The sequence below is a fragment of the Sinocyclocheilus rhinocerous genome, unplaced genomic scaffold (genome assembly GCF_001515625.1).
Source record: "Sinocyclocheilus rhinocerous isolate Xijiao unplaced genomic scaffold, SAMN03320098_v1.1 scaffold3807, whole genome shotgun sequence".
NCBI lineage: Eukaryota > Metazoa > Chordata > Actinopteri > Cypriniformes > Cyprinidae > Sinocyclocheilus > Sinocyclocheilus rhinocerous.
Genome location: NW_015660506.1, coordinates 849,026 through 869,037, shown reverse-complemented (window position 1 = coordinate 869,037; position 20,012 = coordinate 849,026). Strand labels below are relative to the sequence as shown.

At 37.8% G+C, this 20,012-nt stretch overlaps 1 protein-coding gene across 1 annotated transcript in view; it reads right to left on the bottom strand.

The window, feature by feature from the left end:
* The window catches only part of LOC107725229 (nebulin-like), a 62,044-nt gene that overhangs the window by 12,717 nt on the left and 29,315 nt on the right, over nt 1-20,012 (bottom strand). The window contains exons 75-120 of the mRNA XM_016534418.1: nt 19,850-19,954; nt 19,628-19,726; nt 18,783-18,884; nt 18,580-18,687; nt 18,182-18,493; nt 17,919-18,023; nt 17,720-17,824; nt 17,515-17,619; nt 17,315-17,422; nt 16,987-17,097; nt 16,671-16,868; nt 16,488-16,592; nt 16,290-16,394; nt 16,067-16,171; nt 15,873-15,980; nt 15,661-15,774; nt 15,379-15,576; nt 15,126-15,230; nt 14,931-15,035; nt 14,731-14,838; nt 14,537-14,644; nt 14,347-14,454; nt 14,152-14,256; nt 13,950-14,054; nt 13,734-13,832; nt 13,523-13,627; nt 13,303-13,407; nt 12,134-12,238; nt 11,927-12,031; nt 11,730-11,834; nt 11,536-11,640; nt 11,318-11,422; nt 11,101-11,205; nt 10,675-10,776; nt 8,986-9,087; nt 8,733-8,840; nt 8,531-8,635; nt 8,329-8,433; nt 8,141-8,245; nt 7,942-8,046; nt 7,740-7,850; nt 7,521-7,631; nt 7,339-7,440; nt 6,234-6,338; nt 3,722-3,835; nt 3,512-3,616 (exon numbers count right to left, since the gene is read on the bottom strand). Coding sequence (XP_016389904.1) covers nt 3,512-3,616; nt 3,722-3,835; nt 6,234-6,338; nt 7,339-7,440; nt 7,521-7,631; nt 7,740-7,850; nt 7,942-8,046; nt 8,141-8,245; nt 8,329-8,433; nt 8,531-8,635; nt 8,733-8,840; nt 8,986-9,087; nt 10,675-10,776; nt 11,101-11,205; nt 11,318-11,422; nt 11,536-11,640; nt 11,730-11,834; nt 11,927-12,031; nt 12,134-12,238; nt 13,303-13,407; nt 13,523-13,627; nt 13,734-13,832; nt 13,950-14,054; nt 14,152-14,256; nt 14,347-14,454; nt 14,537-14,644; nt 14,731-14,838; nt 14,931-15,035; nt 15,126-15,230; nt 15,379-15,576; nt 15,661-15,774; nt 15,873-15,980; nt 16,067-16,171; nt 16,290-16,394; nt 16,488-16,592; nt 16,671-16,868; nt 16,987-17,097; nt 17,315-17,422; nt 17,515-17,619; nt 17,720-17,824; nt 17,919-18,023; nt 18,182-18,493; nt 18,580-18,687; nt 18,783-18,884; nt 19,628-19,726; nt 19,850-19,954 — 5,256 coding nt within the window. The remainder of the gene's footprint in view (nt 1-3,511; nt 3,617-3,721; nt 3,836-6,233; nt 6,339-7,338; nt 7,441-7,520; nt 7,632-7,739; nt 7,851-7,941; nt 8,047-8,140; nt 8,246-8,328; nt 8,434-8,530; nt 8,636-8,732; nt 8,841-8,985; nt 9,088-10,674; nt 10,777-11,100; nt 11,206-11,317; nt 11,423-11,535; nt 11,641-11,729; nt 11,835-11,926; nt 12,032-12,133; nt 12,239-13,302; nt 13,408-13,522; nt 13,628-13,733; nt 13,833-13,949; nt 14,055-14,151; nt 14,257-14,346; nt 14,455-14,536; nt 14,645-14,730; nt 14,839-14,930; nt 15,036-15,125; nt 15,231-15,378; nt 15,577-15,660; nt 15,775-15,872; nt 15,981-16,066; nt 16,172-16,289; nt 16,395-16,487; nt 16,593-16,670; nt 16,869-16,986; nt 17,098-17,314; nt 17,423-17,514; nt 17,620-17,719; nt 17,825-17,918; nt 18,024-18,181; nt 18,494-18,579; nt 18,688-18,782; nt 18,885-19,627; nt 19,727-19,849; nt 19,955-20,012) is intronic.

The following is a 20,012-nucleotide window of genomic DNA, read 5'->3' as shown; positions in this document are numbered from 1 at the left end:
TTTTGAATCCGTACCCACAAATTCATAATCCGTGCGCACGCTTTCGCAATCCGTTCCCTCGGGTTTGTAAACTCATGGATTTGTGGCCCCGCCCCCACCGGCAGATTCAACCACGGTGCGGGATGCATAGTATTGTGTTTATTAAACATTATTTTTCATAGTAGCCTATGAATGAGACCATGATCCGCTCTCACAAAATAGTCTTCTTTTTAGCGTTTATTTTATATTAATCACCAATAGGATAAAACACCGCCGCCTGTGTTTTATAGCCTAAAATAAACGCTAAAAAGAAGAATAGAAAATGTCCTGAATTTTCTAAAAAAAAAAAAGTTTCGAGAGAAGAAGGTAAAGATAAAGCATTCATGAATTATTTTATGACAAACATTTTACTGTCTTAAGTGCACTCATTTATTTAGCCTATAAATTTAAATAATAATAATAATAGCTATTATTATTATTATTATTATTATTATTATTATTATTATTATTATTATTATTATTATTATTATTATTATTATTATTATTATTATTATTATTATTATTATTATTATTATTATTATTATACATTTAGGTTACATATATGCATTTAGAAGAAGGTTTTATCCGAAACGACTTACAAAAGAGGAACAAATGACTCCAAAGTCAGTCACAATGGCAGGTTTATTATACAATAATAATCAAGTGCTAAGATTATCACAAATTAAACAAGATTTTGATGCACATCTTTCTTATTAAATCGTTGTATTCCACCTCGTACCGTTACAATTGATAGAGAATCACTTAAGACTGTTTGCTGTAGGCCTATTTCACATAATAATATGCAATAAAACAATATACACTATGCTTCGTTAACACGTAGGCTACCTAGGAGTTTACTGCATGAATCCGTGAGTACAGTTTACAAACCCGAGGGAACGGATTGCGAAAGCGTGCGCACGGATTATGAATTTGTGGGTACGGATTCAAAATCCGAAGGTACGGTTTACAAAATCTGAGCGCACGGATTGGAAATTCGTGGGTACGGTTTATTAATCCGTGGGCACGATTTGTTAAACCGAGGGAACAGTTTAAGAATTCGTGAGTACGGTTTATAAACTGAGGGGACGGATTGCAAAACCGTCGCCACGGATTGTTTTTTTTTCTCCTACAGGTGACTTCCCGGGCTCCGTACAAACCAGTTATTGTTAACAGAAAAGCAAGAATGGGCTGCTGCGTGCATGGCTTGGCATGGCAAAATCTGAGCAACGAGTGCTCCATTTATAATCACTAAAAAGCTGACATCTCAGTTCATCGCTATCTCACAAAACTCTGTTATAACACAATGAATATATGCACAATGAATCTTTTATAGGCTAATGTCTACACTTCGTGTGTTATAAGAGGATTCGTGATCACGCAAATTTCAGCGCTGCTCAAGAACTCCGGCGTTTTGAGCGTTGACTGAGTGGATTCTAACTTAAACACTTCTGATTGGCCATTGCGTTCCAGAAATCAACAGATATGCCTGTGATTGGCTACATTGCTCAACGCTGCAAACACGTGTTATAAATAGAAACTCTGCCGATGCTTCCGCCTGTTAATCGTTTTAATTTTATATTAGTTGTTCTTGTTGCTTTTGTGCAATAGATAAATAACAATATATTTGTTTTTACTTGTTATATAAACAGGGTTGCCAACTTTTAAGTTTAGCTTGGAGTGAGATTTTTTATTTTTGGATTTCGATCTCGATTCAGTGATTCAATATCAATTCATATGTATATTGTACATATAAGGGGATCAAAATCTTTTGTTGAATGCAGTTGAGTGCCTTTTTCACTTGTGTGTATACTTATAGGAGTATGAATAAAATTTAAAAAGGATGTAAGTTAATAATTTTGGATTTTAAAAAATAGTGTTTAATCACGTCTAAATATTTATTCAAATGCAAAACTTAAAAATAAGTACGCAGGTATGACCTGCAATACTCTTTTGAGAAATAGATACATGTATATTTATTAAAGAGCCATACAGGTACCTAGTGGGTAAACCATGGCATTACATATGAAAATAATTTTTTTCCGACCACAAAATGACTCTAATTTACATCTTTGCATTGGAATTTAAGACCATTTATTCTATTTTAACCTTAAATACTACACAAATTGAAATATAAGTAATAGAAATGGTCATTAATGGACCATAATTATTGCACAAATAGTATTTAGTACCAAAAGATCTCCTCAAAATATTAAATAAATATTATTGAACTAAAATATAGAAAATGTATTTAACTAAAAAAATAGTTAAGGTGTATGGTCACATTATAAGTAAGGAATTCCTGAAGGTTAAATACAAGAAAAACATATTAATGGTGCCTCTCCATCACTCTCCAGAATAAAATGATACAGTAAATGTCATCGAAGTAATAATCAATGATAATATGCTGTCATGTTTACCAAAAGTTGCTGCAAAGACCTGTGTAGTGAAGCTGTTGTCGTCTATCCTGCTTAAACCCATTGAAATATTGACAGCGCTGGTTTGTTCGGAACTATTGAGCGCTATTGAACCACGTGACCGCGTGGCGGCGACGCCGGCGAAATCAAAGAGGCATGTCGCAACTCTGTTTTTCAACGGCTCTGGCTTTAACTGAGGCGCTACAACGAATTGCGCCACATTAAGTGCGCCAAAACTGTATTTATTGTTTGAATTTCGTATTAAAACTTACACAATTTGAAAGCTGAGACTTTGTTTCATATCACAAGCAGGGTTGCCAATTTGGCGTGAGATTTACATGGGCAGCGTGAAAGCGTTGAGACAGAGCCTGAAAGCCAAATGCGCGAGAGTTGGCAACCCTGAAAAGCATATGTAAAATAATCTCTATTTGAAGTGTCCAAGTATTCAATCTACATATCCTTAAAAATTATTTTCATATAAACCCTTTGCCAATTTTTTTAACTGTCCAATTATTAAGTCTACAAAAGACTTATAACTTCCAACTTCAAACAGCCCAATTGTTATCCATAACAATAACCTTTTTAAATGTTCAGATAAAACTATGTAAACATTCAAGGTTTGCATTGGTAGGCTTTCCTTTTCTAGTTTATTATGCACACATTTTAATGGGAATTAAAAAGGTAGATAGAAAAAAATGCATCCAGAGAAGAGAGGTTAAGCAGGGAATGTTGTTAAAGTAAAAAATGGAAAAAATGAGATGTTAGAGCGCTTTTAGGCAGTAGGCGTGTTAATTAAAAAAGAAGAAGGAGAAGAAGAAGAAAAGACTAGCACTAGGGTCACGTGTGAGCAAAAATGGAGATTGTTAAAGTCTAATGCTAGTAGCAGTACATTTAAAATCAGATGAGGGTCACTACCAAATGATAGCCTGGAATGAGTAAATAGTTTAAATGAGGGCTTTCTATAAGGATGATAGATGGATCTTGTGATATTACATGAAGATGTGATATTTCACTGTTACAGTGTGTGAGATAAAGCAGTTTTGATGAGAGGGAAATGAAGCCGCCTGTAGAGCGCTTACGTCACTGGACAGCTTGCTAGTGCTCAGGTTGTGCTGCATGGACAGAGACTCTGCCATGTCCGTAACAGGTTTGTGAATCTTCTTCAGGTCACCTTTGTATTTCACCTGCATGATATATACATGCAAAAATGCACCATGATATGAAATACTCTCAATGTGATATGTGATTGCTAAAATATAGTTCAGAATGTTTTTAAAAGATTAAAGCACCTCGCTTGCAAGTTCATTGGCATCCTTCAGAGTCTGGTAAATCTTGCTGTTCTTCAAATCATACTGTGGTCTCTTTCCTTTCATCTCCTTGTCAAACTTCTCCTTGTACTTCACCTTTTGACAGAGGACAGTGACATTGTTAGTTGCTGGTAGTGTTTTGATCTCTGTCACATGGTGCCAAAATGCTTGCAAAAGCACAGACATGAATATCAAATGAATGGTTTCATGCAATCATCAGGGGAAAGAAAGTGACACTGAAGAGTCACGTTACAACAGGGTTTCAGTTGGGTCTAATACAGTATCAGATCATGTTCACACAGTACTAGCCCCAGAGGGGAAGACCAACATAAATATCAGAGCATTCAAAAGCATCACATCAACATATACTTTTTTTGATATTAAACCTGAAGTGTGTGATTTCTGTGCCACTAGCATCACCGAACCAATAGAGTGCAATAGTCCACTTGTCAGCAGCCTTGGTGCTGGGAAGTATTTTTTCACATTTTATTTTTCCCATAGGGATTTTTAAAAAAGTCTTAGGTGTTAAAGAGTTATTCAAGGTGAATCACAACATGAATCTTCAACATGAATTTGAAGCAAAAAAGTAAAATGGACAAAGGTACAATACTGTGTACTTTTTGTTATGGGAGTGGGTGGGTGCTAAAGTGATTGTGCTCAAAAAGGTTTATGAATACTTTGTTTGTCTGCCATTGGTCGAACAAACAGAAAATCCTGCCCCAAACTAACACAAAATATATTTTTGCTGCTTTCAATTGCCTGATTGGTTTAATTTTTGCAGAATCATTGGAAATGTAATTTTTTCACAAGGAATTTCGATGTTAAACATTATTATTTAAAAATAAATAGAAATCTGCTGATGGCTTCAGCAGATGCACATACCACCAGTTTACAACCTGGTAGCTCACAGTAGGTCTGTCTTTAAAGCTTTCTAAGTCTTTGTTAAAAATCAATTCCCCTATGGAGAAAATGAATGGGATGAATGAATTTTTACTTCCGGAAATTGACTGTTGCACTCTATTGCTAAAGTAGTTTGTCTGTCATTGGTCGAACGACAGAAAATCCCAACCTAAACTAACACAAAATATCTTTTTGTTTCAAATATGAACAAAAGTCTTACGGAAATGAGGGTGAGTAAATTATGAAAGAATTTTTATTTTGGGCTGAAAAATCACTTTAAAATGGCCTACTTAAAGAAAAATGACACACTTCAGCTTTAACTGAAGGCAAGGTGGTAGAGAGGTTGAATCTTTTCCCAGAGATTCTGAAAAATCTCCAGATCTGTGGAGGAATCAAATTGATGACATCAAGCAAAGACAGTCACGAGGAGTGTGTAGACCAAATGGTTGCTTTAAATACGGCATATTATAAAATCAATCATCAGTTGTGTCAAGTGTGTTTTTGGTCTGTAAAACAGCAGTGACGAGTTATTTAATATTTAATTCTGTACACCTCATAGCTAATGAATAATAGAGTTGCTTATTGAATCTGCACACTCCTCAATACAACAGCACGCCAAAGGAATGCAACAGAAAACCGGACACCAGTTCTGACAATTTGAGAGATAAGAGATTAAACAATCTGCATGCCAGGCAAATAAATGGGGGCAAAAATTCTACTGATGAGAAAAAAAAACTGTGACAGAGTGCTGACCTATAAGCCTATGCTTAGGCAACAAGGCAAAAGCTTGCATGACAAACACAAATAGAGACAAAAAAAATAAAAATAAAAAAATGGGTGGGAATATAAAGTTGAGTGGGCAAAACCACTGAAAACCAACAAAAATATTTCAATGTCTGCAGGACCCAGAAATCTTCATGATATCTTATCAAATTGAGTGCCACTGGAGTTCAACAACTAGGTGAGTCAGAGGGAAAGAGAACAGACACCAGACAAAGTGCAAATGAAGTGCAAATGTTGCCCCCAGGGGCCAGGGACCCTTCTTACATCACTAGTCAGGGCACTCATTTTCTTAATGTGCCGCATCTGAGGAGTGTCAAAGGAGGCAGCGCCATGGAGGGATGGATTTTCCTCAACCTAAAAAGCGCAGTGAAATGGCAGGGTAACTTCAATGAGATCGGACAGAACAGTGAAAATGAATTTATGAATGAGCAGATGGATGGATTACAGAGAAAGGAAAGAGTCAGCTGGATAGACATGAATAAATACAGGGCAGATAGAGAGCAGTGAGCAGATGGGGGGTGGTACAGATTACAAGAGACACTCAGGGCTCACATAGACAATGACGCTATTAATGCTGATGGGCATGAGAAGCACTGCTGAGGCATTTGAATCTACTACTACTGTACAGTTATCTTTAAATATAACTGCATAATGATGACATGCAGCTGCCATGATGGTGAGGGTGTAAGGAAATTATTGTCAAAATACATATCCAGTGGCTTCAAACTAAACCCCTGTGGTCCTTGTGGATAAATACAATGAAAGTCTATGCATTGCATTGTGTCCAGTGTGTAGTTGCGAACGGTATTACCTGACTAGTCAGTTTGGACACCTCAGTGGCCAGGGTGATATCAGGACGGCCAAGCAGCGTTCCACCACGGCTGGCCTCCTGGCGAGCCTTATCACGGTATCCGATCTACAAGAACAGTTTTTGCAACCATTACTACTTACTATTACAACAATACATGTTTTTTTGTCAAGACTTTAATACAGAGGATTGCATACTAAAAGTTCACCCAAAAATGAAAAGTCTGTCATTATTTACTCAGCCATAAGACTTTTGTTCATATTTTTAAGGAAACCTGAGAGATTTCTGACCCTCCACTGAGTCCAAGTCCATTCCCCCCAAAACATAAAAAAAAAAGGTAAAAAGTACATAGAGATTGTAAAAGAAAAGAAGATGTATAGGAAACGCTTTTTAATTCAAGACTTTAGAAGAGAAACAAAAGTTTTATATAATAAACAGATTAAATATATGCTTTTACTCACATATAAACATTGATCAATGCACATACATAGAGCACATCAAATATGGTAACACGGAAGCTCAAATGTGTTGCTAAATGTGTGAGAACCAATAAGGTTTGTTATAGCCATTTAAGAAAATAAATTTTTGTTTTATATTTGTTTAAATGTTATAATATTATTTGTTTGTTTTGTTTCAATTTAATCTGTTAATTCTGAAAGAAAATTGTGTAATTTGTAAACGTCATAAAGGGCGTGGTAATGAATTGGACGGCGATACATCGGGAGATATGAAGAGGGTCAGACACAATTTTTGTCCACTTCATAAGTTTTGTTTTGTGGAAAGTCTTCTTTAGAACAAATTTCGTATTGTATCATTTTTATCTTAATTTTAATCAATGTTTTGTTGATCAATTATTCAATCAAAATAAATAAGAACAAGACAAGAACGCATGGTGGAATGAAGTTCGTGACGAAATGCAAACCCACTGCCATGCTTCCACAGCCTTGAGAAAAGGCCAAAAAATGTTTGTTTTGGGCGTCAAGTACTGCTGCTGCCGTTAACCATATATGAGTGTTCTATATATACGAACGAAAGTCTTGTGTGTTTGAATGACACAAGGGTGAGTAAGTGAACAGATTTTGAACGGACCCTTTAAAGTGACCCTCACCTCACTGACAAGCTTAGCAGCTTGAGTGGCTTTCCTGATGTCTGGGCGGTCAGCAACCGAAGTGTACGTCAACTTGGCTTTAGCCTCCTGCTTATAGGCGATCTATATAAAGAGAGACGTGGGAATTAAAATAAACTCTGTCTGAGACTATTATCTGAGGCAGATACATGTTAGTTCCTTACATTGCTTTGGTTCTTGGCCACTTCCATGGCATGTTGCACATCAGGAGGAGCAATCATTTGGTTGTAATTAGACTTGCCTTTCTCCTTCTCAAACTTCTGCTTGTACAATTTCTGTGAAAAGTTCACGTTTGGCAATTACGATTGGCAATCACAATACAATCGCTGCAAATGAAGTTTCTTTTAATAAAGGGGTGAAAAAAAAAGTGTATTTAGACTTACAGCACTTGTGATTTTGGCAACCTCTTTGCTGTGGGCAGTCTCGCGGGTTTCAGCGAGAGTGGTGAAGCCGCCTGACTGGAGATCCTTTTTGCTGGCCTCCTTGTATTTGGTCTGCAGAAAAAGTTGCAAAACATGAATTTTCAAAATATTTTACGGTGCTTTAATGAATCTGCACACATTACAACATTACATTGTGCCGTACCTCAGACACAAGTTTAGCCACTGATTTAGCATGAAGGATTTGAGGAGTGTCATGGACAGCAATGTAATGGCCCTTGGCCTTCTCATACTTCTCCTTGTATTTCACCTGAAGAACCGTGATATTTTCCGTTAGTTCACTAGTCATATGTTGTATGTTGATTCTCAAAAAATGGAAAATGTACAGGGAAAATGTCACTCACATCGCTGGCAAGCTCAGTGTTCTGCTTAGCCAGAATGGTGTATTTATCATCAGGAACAGACATTACACAGCCCTTCAACATTTCCTTATCGTACTTGTACTCAACCTGTGAATTACAAACAAATCAATTCATTAATCTGGAATTATTTTCTCAACTGAAACTGTTATAGAAAATTGGGCGGCACGAACATCACTCTGCTGGAAGCTGTTCTTAGCTGCATGAACAAAATCAGGTCTGTCCACAGTCCAGATCCATTTGTTCTTGGTGGCCTCATACTTCTTCTTGTAGTCAAGCTACAAGGAGGAAAATCACAAATAATAAGATGCTTAATGAGACGCTGACTTGCAATTCAGTTTCATAGATGCTCAGTGCAGATCAATGCAGACTTACATTGCTGATGTTCTTGTAGGCTTCCTTGGCGGCACGAATGTCGTGAGCGTCAGGTGCTATGTTGATGTGAGCCTTATTTCTTTCATACACTTCCTTGTATTTCAGCTGTAAAAAAAAAAAAAACAGAAGCCTGAAATTAAGTATATACTGACATAAAAATAAACTGGTTCCTTTCTGTATATGTAAAGAAGGGTAAACCTACATTGCTGGTGATCTCCTTGACCTTCTTCATGTGCTGGCTCATGGGAGTGTCATGTCCAAGAGTGTAACTGGTTGCTTTGGTCTTGTTGTATTCCATCTTATAAATGATCTAAAAAGGAGAACAGGGATGCCAGATGAATGCATTCACATACAATTGGAGTAATTCTCAAGTGACACTGAAAATTAGGAGCGTTTACTATATGTATGTATAAATGCTTTCCACATTATGGAAGGCAGATGGTGATGATACTCACATCGCTGATCTGCTTGCTGCGCTTGGCAACTTGATAATTAGGGGTATCCAGCACTGCGGTGTACTTCGACTTGGCACGTTCATAATGCTCTCTGTACTTCCACTAGAGAGTGATGGACAAGAAATGATAGTCAGGGAAAGCACATTTCCGAATCTTTATTAAGTTATTAAAAAGTTACGGCAAGTAGTATAATAACTGGCAATATCATGCATTAAAAGGGAAGGGTTAATCATGACAGACTTTAGTTAAACTGAAATTTGCCTTCCACAAAATTCATCCAGTGGAAAGCATGCAAATAATGGCTTATGGATACTAGGATATTCAGCAGTCCATAAAGATGCACACATACAGTACATACATGCAACAGAGAACATGCAATATGCAGTGAGCCAAAAGATGGAAGTGGAAAGCAGCGTCAGGCAACAGTATTCAGAAAGCCACCGACAAGTTACTGCTAACGTATAATGTCTTCATCTCTATGCTCATTCTTCTGTCATTGAACATGGCATATCATCTCTGAATGTATTTTTTATAAAAACAAAATTTCACATTAAACATTGACATTTTGACTAAATGTATTTTTCAAGCAAAAAATTTTTTTTGATTTTATTACATTTTATTTTAATTAATTAATTTAAACGATGCATCATTGTTTATTTGTTCATTGTAAAATAATAACCTGATTCAAAGAAACTAGAGGAAAACCTCACCATGACACCTTAAAGTAGCGGAGATCGGGCTAGTTGTCACACTTTTTACTCCAGTGAATACGGTTCAGGGTAAAACGTGTGACAGCCTGCTCCCACAAATTGCCCTGACCTGACATTTATGAAAACATCATTATCCTAACATAGTTTAACTTTCAGTTAAAATCTATCTCTGCTATATAGCTGACTTGCATTAATGCATGCCAGCATGGTAATACTGTGCCATAGTGCCAGTCTCTCCTACATACGACCTTTATAATGAAACATTGCTTTACCTGTTTTTCCTAGCAAACTCAATGGAGTTATGGACAGTGATCAGTGGATATGTTTTAAAAGCAGGGTATGGTAGAAAATCCAAAGTAGTGACAGTAAATGGCTGCATATGACCATTAAAGGTGAAGTTAGGGGTGCATTGATGAAGAGATGAGATTTCTATGGGGCTTGGAGGACTACCAGTGGGCAGATGGTTACCTTACTCCACATGCCAGAGTTGTACATGGCTACAAGAATGTCAGGACGGCGCAGTTCATTGCAGCCGCTCTTGAGTAACTCCTTGGCCTTGAATTTATATTTTCCCTGTCCATTGAGAAAACACACAGACACACAAATCATGCCACAAATGAAGACAGAGACGGAAAGTGTCTCCAGGTAGAGTTGCTCTACCAAACTGTGTACTCCAGATAAGAGATTTCAAAAGAGTAAGCTTAACCTTATCCCTTAACTCATGACCCAACCACCAAACTGTTCAGATGAAGCGGTATCTGGAGCACACAGATTTAGCTCAAGCTGTGCACACTCAAAAAAGTCCTGTTTGGGTTTTGGAACACTAGCAGATACCTAAATCAGGGGAGAGAAAGAGACACGATCGAGTGACATTGTAGCCATGCGACAGAGCCATCCAGTGGATCAGAGACGATCTCATGCTCGGGCCCCTGTGGCAGGCGATGGACCCGTAGGGAGCGGCTGGAGCTGGTGGCTTTACCTGACTCAACTTGCTGACCTCCTTAGCCAAGACGTTTCTAGGGTCATCTACAACTATGGTGTACTTATCCTTAGACTTCTCATAGTTGGCACGGTAGGACCTCTGCTCAGGATTTCAAAACAGGAGTTACAGACAACTGCCTTGAGAGCAGTAAAGATGAGCACTCATTCAGGGGAGAAAAATGTCATAACAGGCAAACTCAAAGTGAAATCTTAGTAAAGAAAAAACATGACATATGAAAGTAACAGACATCAATTTGAGATGGTAATAGGCATGTTGTAATAGTTTACCTTTAAAGCTGTACCCATTACAGAGGCAGTGGAAGAGAAACAGGTTATGTAAGCATACATTTTGTATTCTTGCATTGTATTTAGCCATTAATATACCAGAGTATTATGAAACGAAGTCATGCTTTCATTGACTTACATCATTGATCAAAAGTGAAGCGTTCTTGGCAGCCTCAAAGAATGGTGTGTCACATGTGTACTTAAAGTTGCCTCTGTTCTTCTCGAATGATGCTTTGTAGAGTCTCTGTTAACAAAAACAGATAGATGAGAGTAAGAGGAGGCTTTGCTATATACCATAGTACTGAGTAAATGAGCCGAAATGAGTAGAAATGAATAAAATTGTGGTTTCTCATTACTTCGCTGTAGAGGGCCTTGTTGTGTTCAGCATGCACCATCGCAGGTGTGTCCCACACGTAGCAACCGATGCCCTTGATCCATTCAAGATCCTCTTTGTACTTGATCTAAATTGGATAAGAACATGTGAGAGAGGTTAAACAGCAATATGAGTTTCTGTCAATGACTCTGCGAGCTGTCACGTTACAGAAACAAGAGGACGCTTTATAGTTATACTCACGTCACTGATGCAGTCCCTCACAATCTTGCTGTGGAAGAACTCAGGGCGGTCGGGGATTGACTTCCAGGTGCCCAATGTGCTGATGTACTTCTCCCTGTATTTGACCTGTAAAAGGAGAGAGTAAGTGACAGAATTCCTCACTAAATCACATTCATGTTTAAAGCAAACCAAAAGTCTTAATTAAGTCTACTGACCTCACTGATGTCATCTCTGACTCTCTTGGCACAGAGAATATCCAGGGCGTCCTTGTCAGCGTGGTAGTGTCCCTTAGACAGCTCAAAGGTCTCCTTGTAGCGCAGCTGGAGAGGAATGATGTAGATTGTTAGAAGGGCTCTTTTACTGATATTGAACAGGCCAATAAAAGAAGAAATAAAGCATCTGGTTGGCTTACATCGCTGGCATTGAGGTAGGCTTTCTTGGAACGAACCAGGATTGGTGTGTCATGGATGGGAGTATATTTGTGCTTCATCTTCTCATACTGTTCCTTGTACTTTTTCTAAAGATGATACAAAAGATGAATTACATGCTTGTCTGCAAACACATGTTATTTAGTGGTAAAAAGATATTAGTGTTGTAAAAAAAAAGAAGCTCCAATTACCTCACTGTACACCACTTTCATGGAACGGGCGTGATCCAAGATGGGAGTGTGTGATTCTGGGGTGAAGAAGGCCCTCTCCTTGGATGCCAGATCAATGTACTGGAACTGTGAAGTCACAACAATTTTATGGTGAATATCTACTTTTCTCCAGTGATTTGAGAAAATTTACCAGGTAAGTTAAATATTTCTTACCAGCCATGAAATGCTGTTTTGCATTATTTATTTATTTTTTAATGTTAAAAAAATATTTTTGTGACCATGACAACAGGATTATTTTACAGTAGCTTTTTTTCCCTTTTATATTAAGTGACTGTGTTACTCACAGCATCATATTAGCCAGTCTCATTCTCTGACGGAAACTGCACTTGTCACAAAAATGAGGAAACCTCATTTAGTTCATCATATGACTGGCTAATCCGAAGAATATTGCACTTACTGTACAGTATGTATCAGGATATGAACTGGAACTAGTCAAACTTCTAATGGTATTTTTTATAAAAGTAAAGGTTGGTAATAGACACGCAAAGGCTGGAATACCCTACACAACTTAAATATCTGAACAGATTTTTAAAACATTAGGCATCATACACTTTTTAACTTTGTAAATGGTTACAGAGAAAAAACTGGGCATCACACACTAAATGAATAAGGATCACAAAACCAGACTTTCAAGTCGTTCTGAACACAACAAACTCACACAGAAATACGTGCTTGTTGTTAGGAGATGCATGGCAAATAAAAACAATACAATGGTATACATTCTAAAATCAGCTCAAAATATCAAATATGTTTGACATTCTCAGACTGGATGAAACCATAGTCTGAAGTTAAAAAAATGAGTCTGTGCCCATTATACACTACGCAATTTTCTATGAAATCTGTCAATTCTGACAGCCCAAAATCTGTTGCTGACTCGTCAATACTGCAAATCTGTGCAAAAGTCATGTAGTGTATTCCAGCCTTAAGTTGTGACAGATGTTCTCTTCAATTAATGTTTTGGATATCTTTGAGTGGAAACCGCTTTTGTCAGTTATATCAGCGAGGGTCATACTGTCATTTGTAAAACCTGACCCATTTAATTCTGAACCCTGAGCATGATCTCTTAATTTGACACATTATAACAAGTCATTATTTAGATTTAATTAGGGTTAGGGCTAAAAGTGATTTACCTTGTTGGTCAGACTCTGTGCCCACTTGGCTCTCTTAATTTCCAGGCCATCCACAGTAGTGGTACATTTAGTCTTTTCCTTATTGCCCTCAGCTCGGTACACAATCTGTGGATAGAAACAGATGAAGAGACATTTAAGAATGTGGATAGGCTTTAAAACAGGAATGATGGAGTCTAGAAGTGAGGTCTATCAGGCCTAAGGCTGATATAAAATCACTCACATTACTCATGTGGGTCTTGAGTTCAGTCACACGCTTGTACTCTGGTGTGTCCAGGACTACACTGAAGTTGGAATAGTTCTTCTTGGCATCAATGTCATAGGATTTCTAGCAAATAGGTTTAAAAAAAATCCTGATTAGTACCAAAAATAATCAAAATGAGCCATTATGAGTGAAACATGACATGCAGGATAATAAGTGAATGAATAATTACTTTAAACTTGGTGATCTCACGGATTCGGACCATCTCAGGGGAGTCCACCATAAAGCAGCCAATACCTCTCAGCCAATGCAGATCCTCTTTATATTTCAGCTGCAGAAGATATAAACACAGTTAACATACCTGCAAATTTCAAGGAGGGAAATACTGTGCGTGCATCGCTTGCAGTATGCCGTAGTAAATTTAGGTGCATGTATGAGGGACACCTACATCACTGTTGATCTCGTTGACGTGGAAGCAGTGCATCAGCTCTGGGGTGATGGGCATGGACAGAAGAGTTCCTCTGCTGTTGTAGTACTTCTCCTTATAGCACAGCTGTAGGTGGAAAAGAACCATTATTAGAGCATCTAATCATTTTGGTGGAATAACATGCGAGACAGAACTCATGTATTCATAATAAAGACATACTTACATCACTGATTGCATGTTGAGTGGCCTTAACCTGTCGGATCTCAGGTGTGTCATACTCAGAGTGGATCTTGTCCTTTTCCTTCTCATATTTCTCACGATACAGTCGCTATAACAAAATGAAACCTTGTCAATATCCTCGTTTGTGACCAAGTTTACATTTCCAAAGTGAAAAGCTTTATATTTATCTTGGACTTACTTGGTTGGTGACCTTGTTAGCCTTCCTGATGGTGACAAAGTTTACACCTTCAGGATCTAGTTTGTAGTTCCTGGCTTTCATCTGCTCATAGGCTTCCTTGTACTTCATCTACAGACATTGGAACATCAGATGAGATGTATTCATAACATTAAATCGCTTTTTTATTTTGAAAACGGAGGTGTTCTCGTACATTGCTGGTGATTATGCTGTTGGCCTTGGCCTGTTTGTTTAAGGGAGTGTCATAGGGCAGAGTGTAGCCGGTGGGCATAAACATATTATTGGCCTCTTTGTAGAAGTTCTGAAAGAAAGAAAGAAAGTGATATGAAGCATACATCAACAGAGAGATCAGCACACATTTTTATGTACTTGTAAGAGGCATCATACGTCGCTCTGGATGTAGTTGGCTTGACGTGCCCTTTCTGTATCGACGGTCACAGCGGGAGCGGTGTTTTTACCCATGACGTTTGTGGCGTAGTCATGATGGTAGTTAAGCTGTAGACAGGAAATATATGAGTTAGAAGGTTCTGCTTCAATTAAATTGAAGGCACTTTAATGTAAGTTGATACATGTTTTTCAGGAGATACCTCGCTCAAGTTCTTAGCGCTCTGCTTGCATGTTTCATAGACAGGGGTGTCCGTGACCACAGTGTAGTCCTTAAAGTGCTCGATTCCCTTAGCTCTGTAAAGATTCTGAAAGAGAACAGCACACAGGAGAAGACGGCAACATGTGAGATGATGGAAAGGGAGGAGTAAACTGAAAGAAAATGAAATGATACTTACTTCGCTCTGCAGTTTCATAGATTGCTTACAACGAAGAATCTCAGGAGTGTCCCAAGCATAGCAGCCAATACCCTTCAACCAGTTGAGGTCATCTTTGTAGAAGATCTGAAATGAGATCAATGTGAAGGTTACAGCTTCAAAAAGACCCCAAACCAGTTAGAAATCTCATTTAAACCAGTGGAACCTAACTTGCATTTGCATATGACAGTACGTGAAAATATGAAGCGTGTTTGGATGTACAGGTATAACTCACGTCGCTCAGTTGCTCGTTGACCTTCCGGGCGTGCACGTACACCTGCATGTCAGGCAGGCAGATCCACTGGTGCAGATATTTACGGTAGTCAACCCCACTGACAGTCTTCTGAGTACTGCGTGCGGATACAATGTCAAGCATGTCGGGAGGTACATGGACCTTTGCCTTGGTCTTCTCATATTTGTCTTTGTACAGGCGCTAATGGAAAAAGCATTACAAAGTTTTAATTATTTTGACATTTAGTAAGTTACGAAACTGGACCTCAGCTGATGCTTGACTCACATCCAGAACCAGTTTTCCAGCTTTGATACATCTTGCAGTAGCAGGGTCGTCCTCAAGACACTTAGGCAGGCTGTACAGGGTCTTGAACTTCTCATAATCTTCCTTGTATTTATTCTATAGAATCCAACGAAGATTTAATGTTAGTATGTTTAGGACAATCAGACAGTTCTCTTTCTATGAAGGCATTAGTAAGAATTGGAGAAGGGACTCACATTGCTCAGGATGACCTTCTGTTGTCTGGCATGGACTAAGGCATGGGAATCGTGAGGGATGCTGTAGCTCTTGGCCTTGATCTTGTCCCAAGCCGCGGAATAGGCTTTCTGAATGTACACAAAGATATTTTAGAAACTGGGACAACAAATAAAACCAGTAACTCAGCATTTTAGAGCTTTTCTTGCAGGCTTACGGTGCTGTAGATCTCCTTCAGGTTACAGCATCTTGCATAGTCACAGGTGTCCAGAACAGTGGTGTAAATGTGTTTCTCCTTATGATATGCCTCTCTGTAGTTCAGCTGTGGATAAAACATAAAATATGCAGCACATTACCAAGTAAACTCAAAAGTAATGTGCTCTTTATAATACTCAAGCACTTCAGTGAGCAATTAAAGGGAGATTAATGGGAGTACTAACCTCACTGGCCCAAGTGTGACCCAGGACAGCAGTCACATATATAGGTGTGTCTGTCACAATGGAGTAGTTGTTCCACTCCTTTTTGCCTTCTGCCTTATATTTAATCTGTGTGGAAACAAACATTAAACCTTCAAACAGGTGAAAACATAATGTCTCTTCTTTGTCAACGGCTAGATGAGTCTCAAAAATGTTACTCACATCACTCTGCAGCTCATATGACTTCTTGGCACGTACAATCTCAGGAGTGTCCCAGGAGTAACAGCCAATGCCCTTCATCCAGTTCAGGTCATCTTTGTAGAACACCTGTCAGGGAGAAATAAGTCAAATGAAGCCATTCAACAAACCCGACACAGTCTAAATATCACTGTAATCATAACCTACATCACTCAAGATCTCATTGGCCTTGCGTGCACGGATGGCATCGTTCTGTTCAGGGTGGCATGTCCACTGGTGCAGGTGTGTACGGTATAGAACATCACTCAGGATTTCCTGGCATTTCTTGGCAACCACATGGCTGATCATATCAGCAGGAATGTGGAGCTTAGTTTTGGTTTCATTGTAAGCTTTGTGGTAGTTTCTCTGTTGGACAGATCAAAAAAGTCTGGTTAATGAGGAATTAAAATATAAATGTTAACAAGTGAATATCAAAGAACAGCGACCTTAGAACTCAGGCATAGTAATAATAAAAACAACTCACCAGATTTTTCATTTTCTCAGTTTGGCCAAAGCGAATCACCTCAGGGAAGTCAGCCAGTGTTGAAGCCATGTAGTGGCCTTTGGCTTTCTCATGAGTATCAAGGTACTTATACTGCAGTATTTCAATACAAGAAACAATTAACAATTTTATACATCACATCTAAATCAGTTTTTAACAGTGTTTGAAGCAAAAAAAAAAAAAAAAACATCAAAAGGGGTACCATATTAAAAAGACTTTATTAAACATATGTGGTACTGCCCTGTCACTGCTCTGTGGCAATAAGTAAAGGGTCTATTCTATTTATTATTTATTCATTTTTGATACTTACATTACTGATCATGTCTCTGGTCCTCTTGGCTTGTTGTACTGGTATATATTCATGGTTCAGCTGGTAGCCAGTGGCTTTGCTCTCATCCCAGCTGACTTTGTACAATTTCTAGAATAACAACAAGAAAACATTCTGAATGTAATGCATCACATAAATAAAATGCAAACATATACAAATAAGTCTGGAATAGGCATTGTTACCTCACTGATCATATTTGCGACCTCTCTACAGTGAGCCAGTTGTGGTGTATCATCAGATCCAATGTAGTGGCCCTTCTCCAGGTTAAATGATTCTTTGTACTTCAGCTGAGTAACAACAGAAAGATCGACATGGTAGATAAGTTAACCTCTCCACACCAGTTTTTCCCTATAAAGACGAAATTGCCCAAATCTGAGACACACTTACATCGCTGAGGTTAAAGGCGTTAACCTTTGCAAGAACAACCTCAGGGCGATCCACAATGTGGGTAAATTTAGCAAAGTTTTCCTTAGCATCCTTCTTGTAAAGTCTCTGCATGGGGAAAAGAAACAGGCATTGTTATAATTTAATGGAGGTGTGCGTTATAACTGAAACTTTGCACAAAAAACTGTTTGGTCAAACTTACATCATTCAGAACCTGTTGGGCTTTTCGGACTTTGACATGATCCACAGAATCAGCAGCCACCCATCCACAACCACGTAACCATTCCAGATCTGCTTTGTAGACATTCTGGAGGGAAAGTATTATATGATATTTTATGATATTATATGATATTATATTTATTATTATAAAAAACTTTACTTAAAACAAAACTTTACTTTCATTCTCATATTTTAATAAACAAGAAAACATATTTTGATTTAAAAGCCTTTTCACCCAATACTTACGTCACTGGCTAAGTCATATGCTTTACGGGCCTGAATGACGTCATTTTGATCAGGCAAGCATGTCCACTGGTGCAAGCGAGTTCTGTAGTTGTCATCATTGACTTGGATCTGGCATTTCTTTGCATGTTCAAATGCCATCATGTCCACTGGGAGGTTGAACTTGGTCTTGGACTTGTTGAAGTCTTTCTTGTAGAGAGCATCACTAGCAATCCTAGCTGAGTTCAAGGCTAGCATGAGCAGAGGATCATCCTGGACGCTCAGGGCTCCAATGTGATGACCAACTTGCTTACGATAACCAGCCTTGTACTTGTACTGGAAAAAAAGAGGATAATTTATTTGTGTGCATGATTAAAATTAAGGTGAAATGGTTTTAGGTATAGTTTTATTTATTTACTTACATTACTCTGTACTTTTGAGGTCTGAATGCATTGTTTAATTGGAACCGCATCTCCGGGCATGAAGTATGATGTGGACTTGGTCTTGTCCCAGCTTTTGGTGTAGAAATGCTATGAGTGATGTTTAAAATGACATTTTTGTTACTACTCAACTTTAAGCAATCATTACAGACAGCATTAATTTCTCAAAAATAAAAATGCATTACCGGGTGGTACATTTTGGCTACTTCCCTGGCTGTAGCCAAAACTGGAGAGTCTGTCAACGTGTATTTAGTCTTGTCCTGGTGCCAGGCCTCACGGTACTTAGCCTGAGAACAAAAAAAGGATACTTAGATAACAGTCACATCTGAAAACCACATGTGAAACTAATGTCTTGGGGATGACAGCATTTCAGTGGAGAGAACATGATTTTGTTAAATAAATATACTGTAATAGTTCTTTTGTCTGAGTAACTATGAAAAAACAATGCTTATTGTACTCACTTTTATATTTCCATCTTTAAAATAAACTTTTATTTCTTTATTCAGTTTTATTTCTTCTTGTTTTTTATGTTCTTATTCATTTTTATATTCTTAAATAATTTAAAATTGACCTTTAAAATGTGTTTTTCCTCACACTCTTGCTTTATTTTGTGTATATTATTCTATTATTAATTAAAATATTTATATATTATGTTGAAATGTTTAGACAAATGAGTCAAGTATTTAAATGTACATTTATCCACTTAGACTATGTTTTTATCCAAAGCAACGTACAACAGAGAAACATATGCAATTCATCACAGAGCTAACAATATTCATAGTACACAATGTCAGGTTTTTTAGAAAGCTACATTAGGTAACAAATTTCTTGGTTTAAGGTTGTATTTATTCACATGTTTGAAGTGTGCCCTGAATATGTCACACCATCCATTCAATATTAAGAAGAAAATTGAATAATATGGCTTATAAATTTAAGTTATAATGTTTTTTTACATATATGAAAAAAAAAAAATAACGTTGTTTTCCTTTTTATGCCTGGATGATTGTATAATATATATCTTACTACTTACCTCATTGAGCACATCAGCAGCATTTTTGGAGCACACAAAGTCAACTCTTTCAATGGGTGTTGTATATTTCTGCTCATCCAGTTTCACACGGTAGCCTCTCTGTGAATCAGAAAAAAATCAGCAATTCATTACATTTCTACATACAGTAGAAATAATTATAGTACTTCTACTGGTAGAAGTACTGGTAGAAGCAATTACAATATACAGTGCCAAATGACTTACTTCAGACAGAATCTTTTGGGCATTCCTCACTTTGATGACTTCAACAGACTCATGGGGAATCCATCCACATCCCCTGAGCCACTCCAAGTCAGCCTTGTACACAGCCTAAACATCAAAAACAATCAAATGAAACAATGTCTTGCACTCTATTTTGTAGATTTGA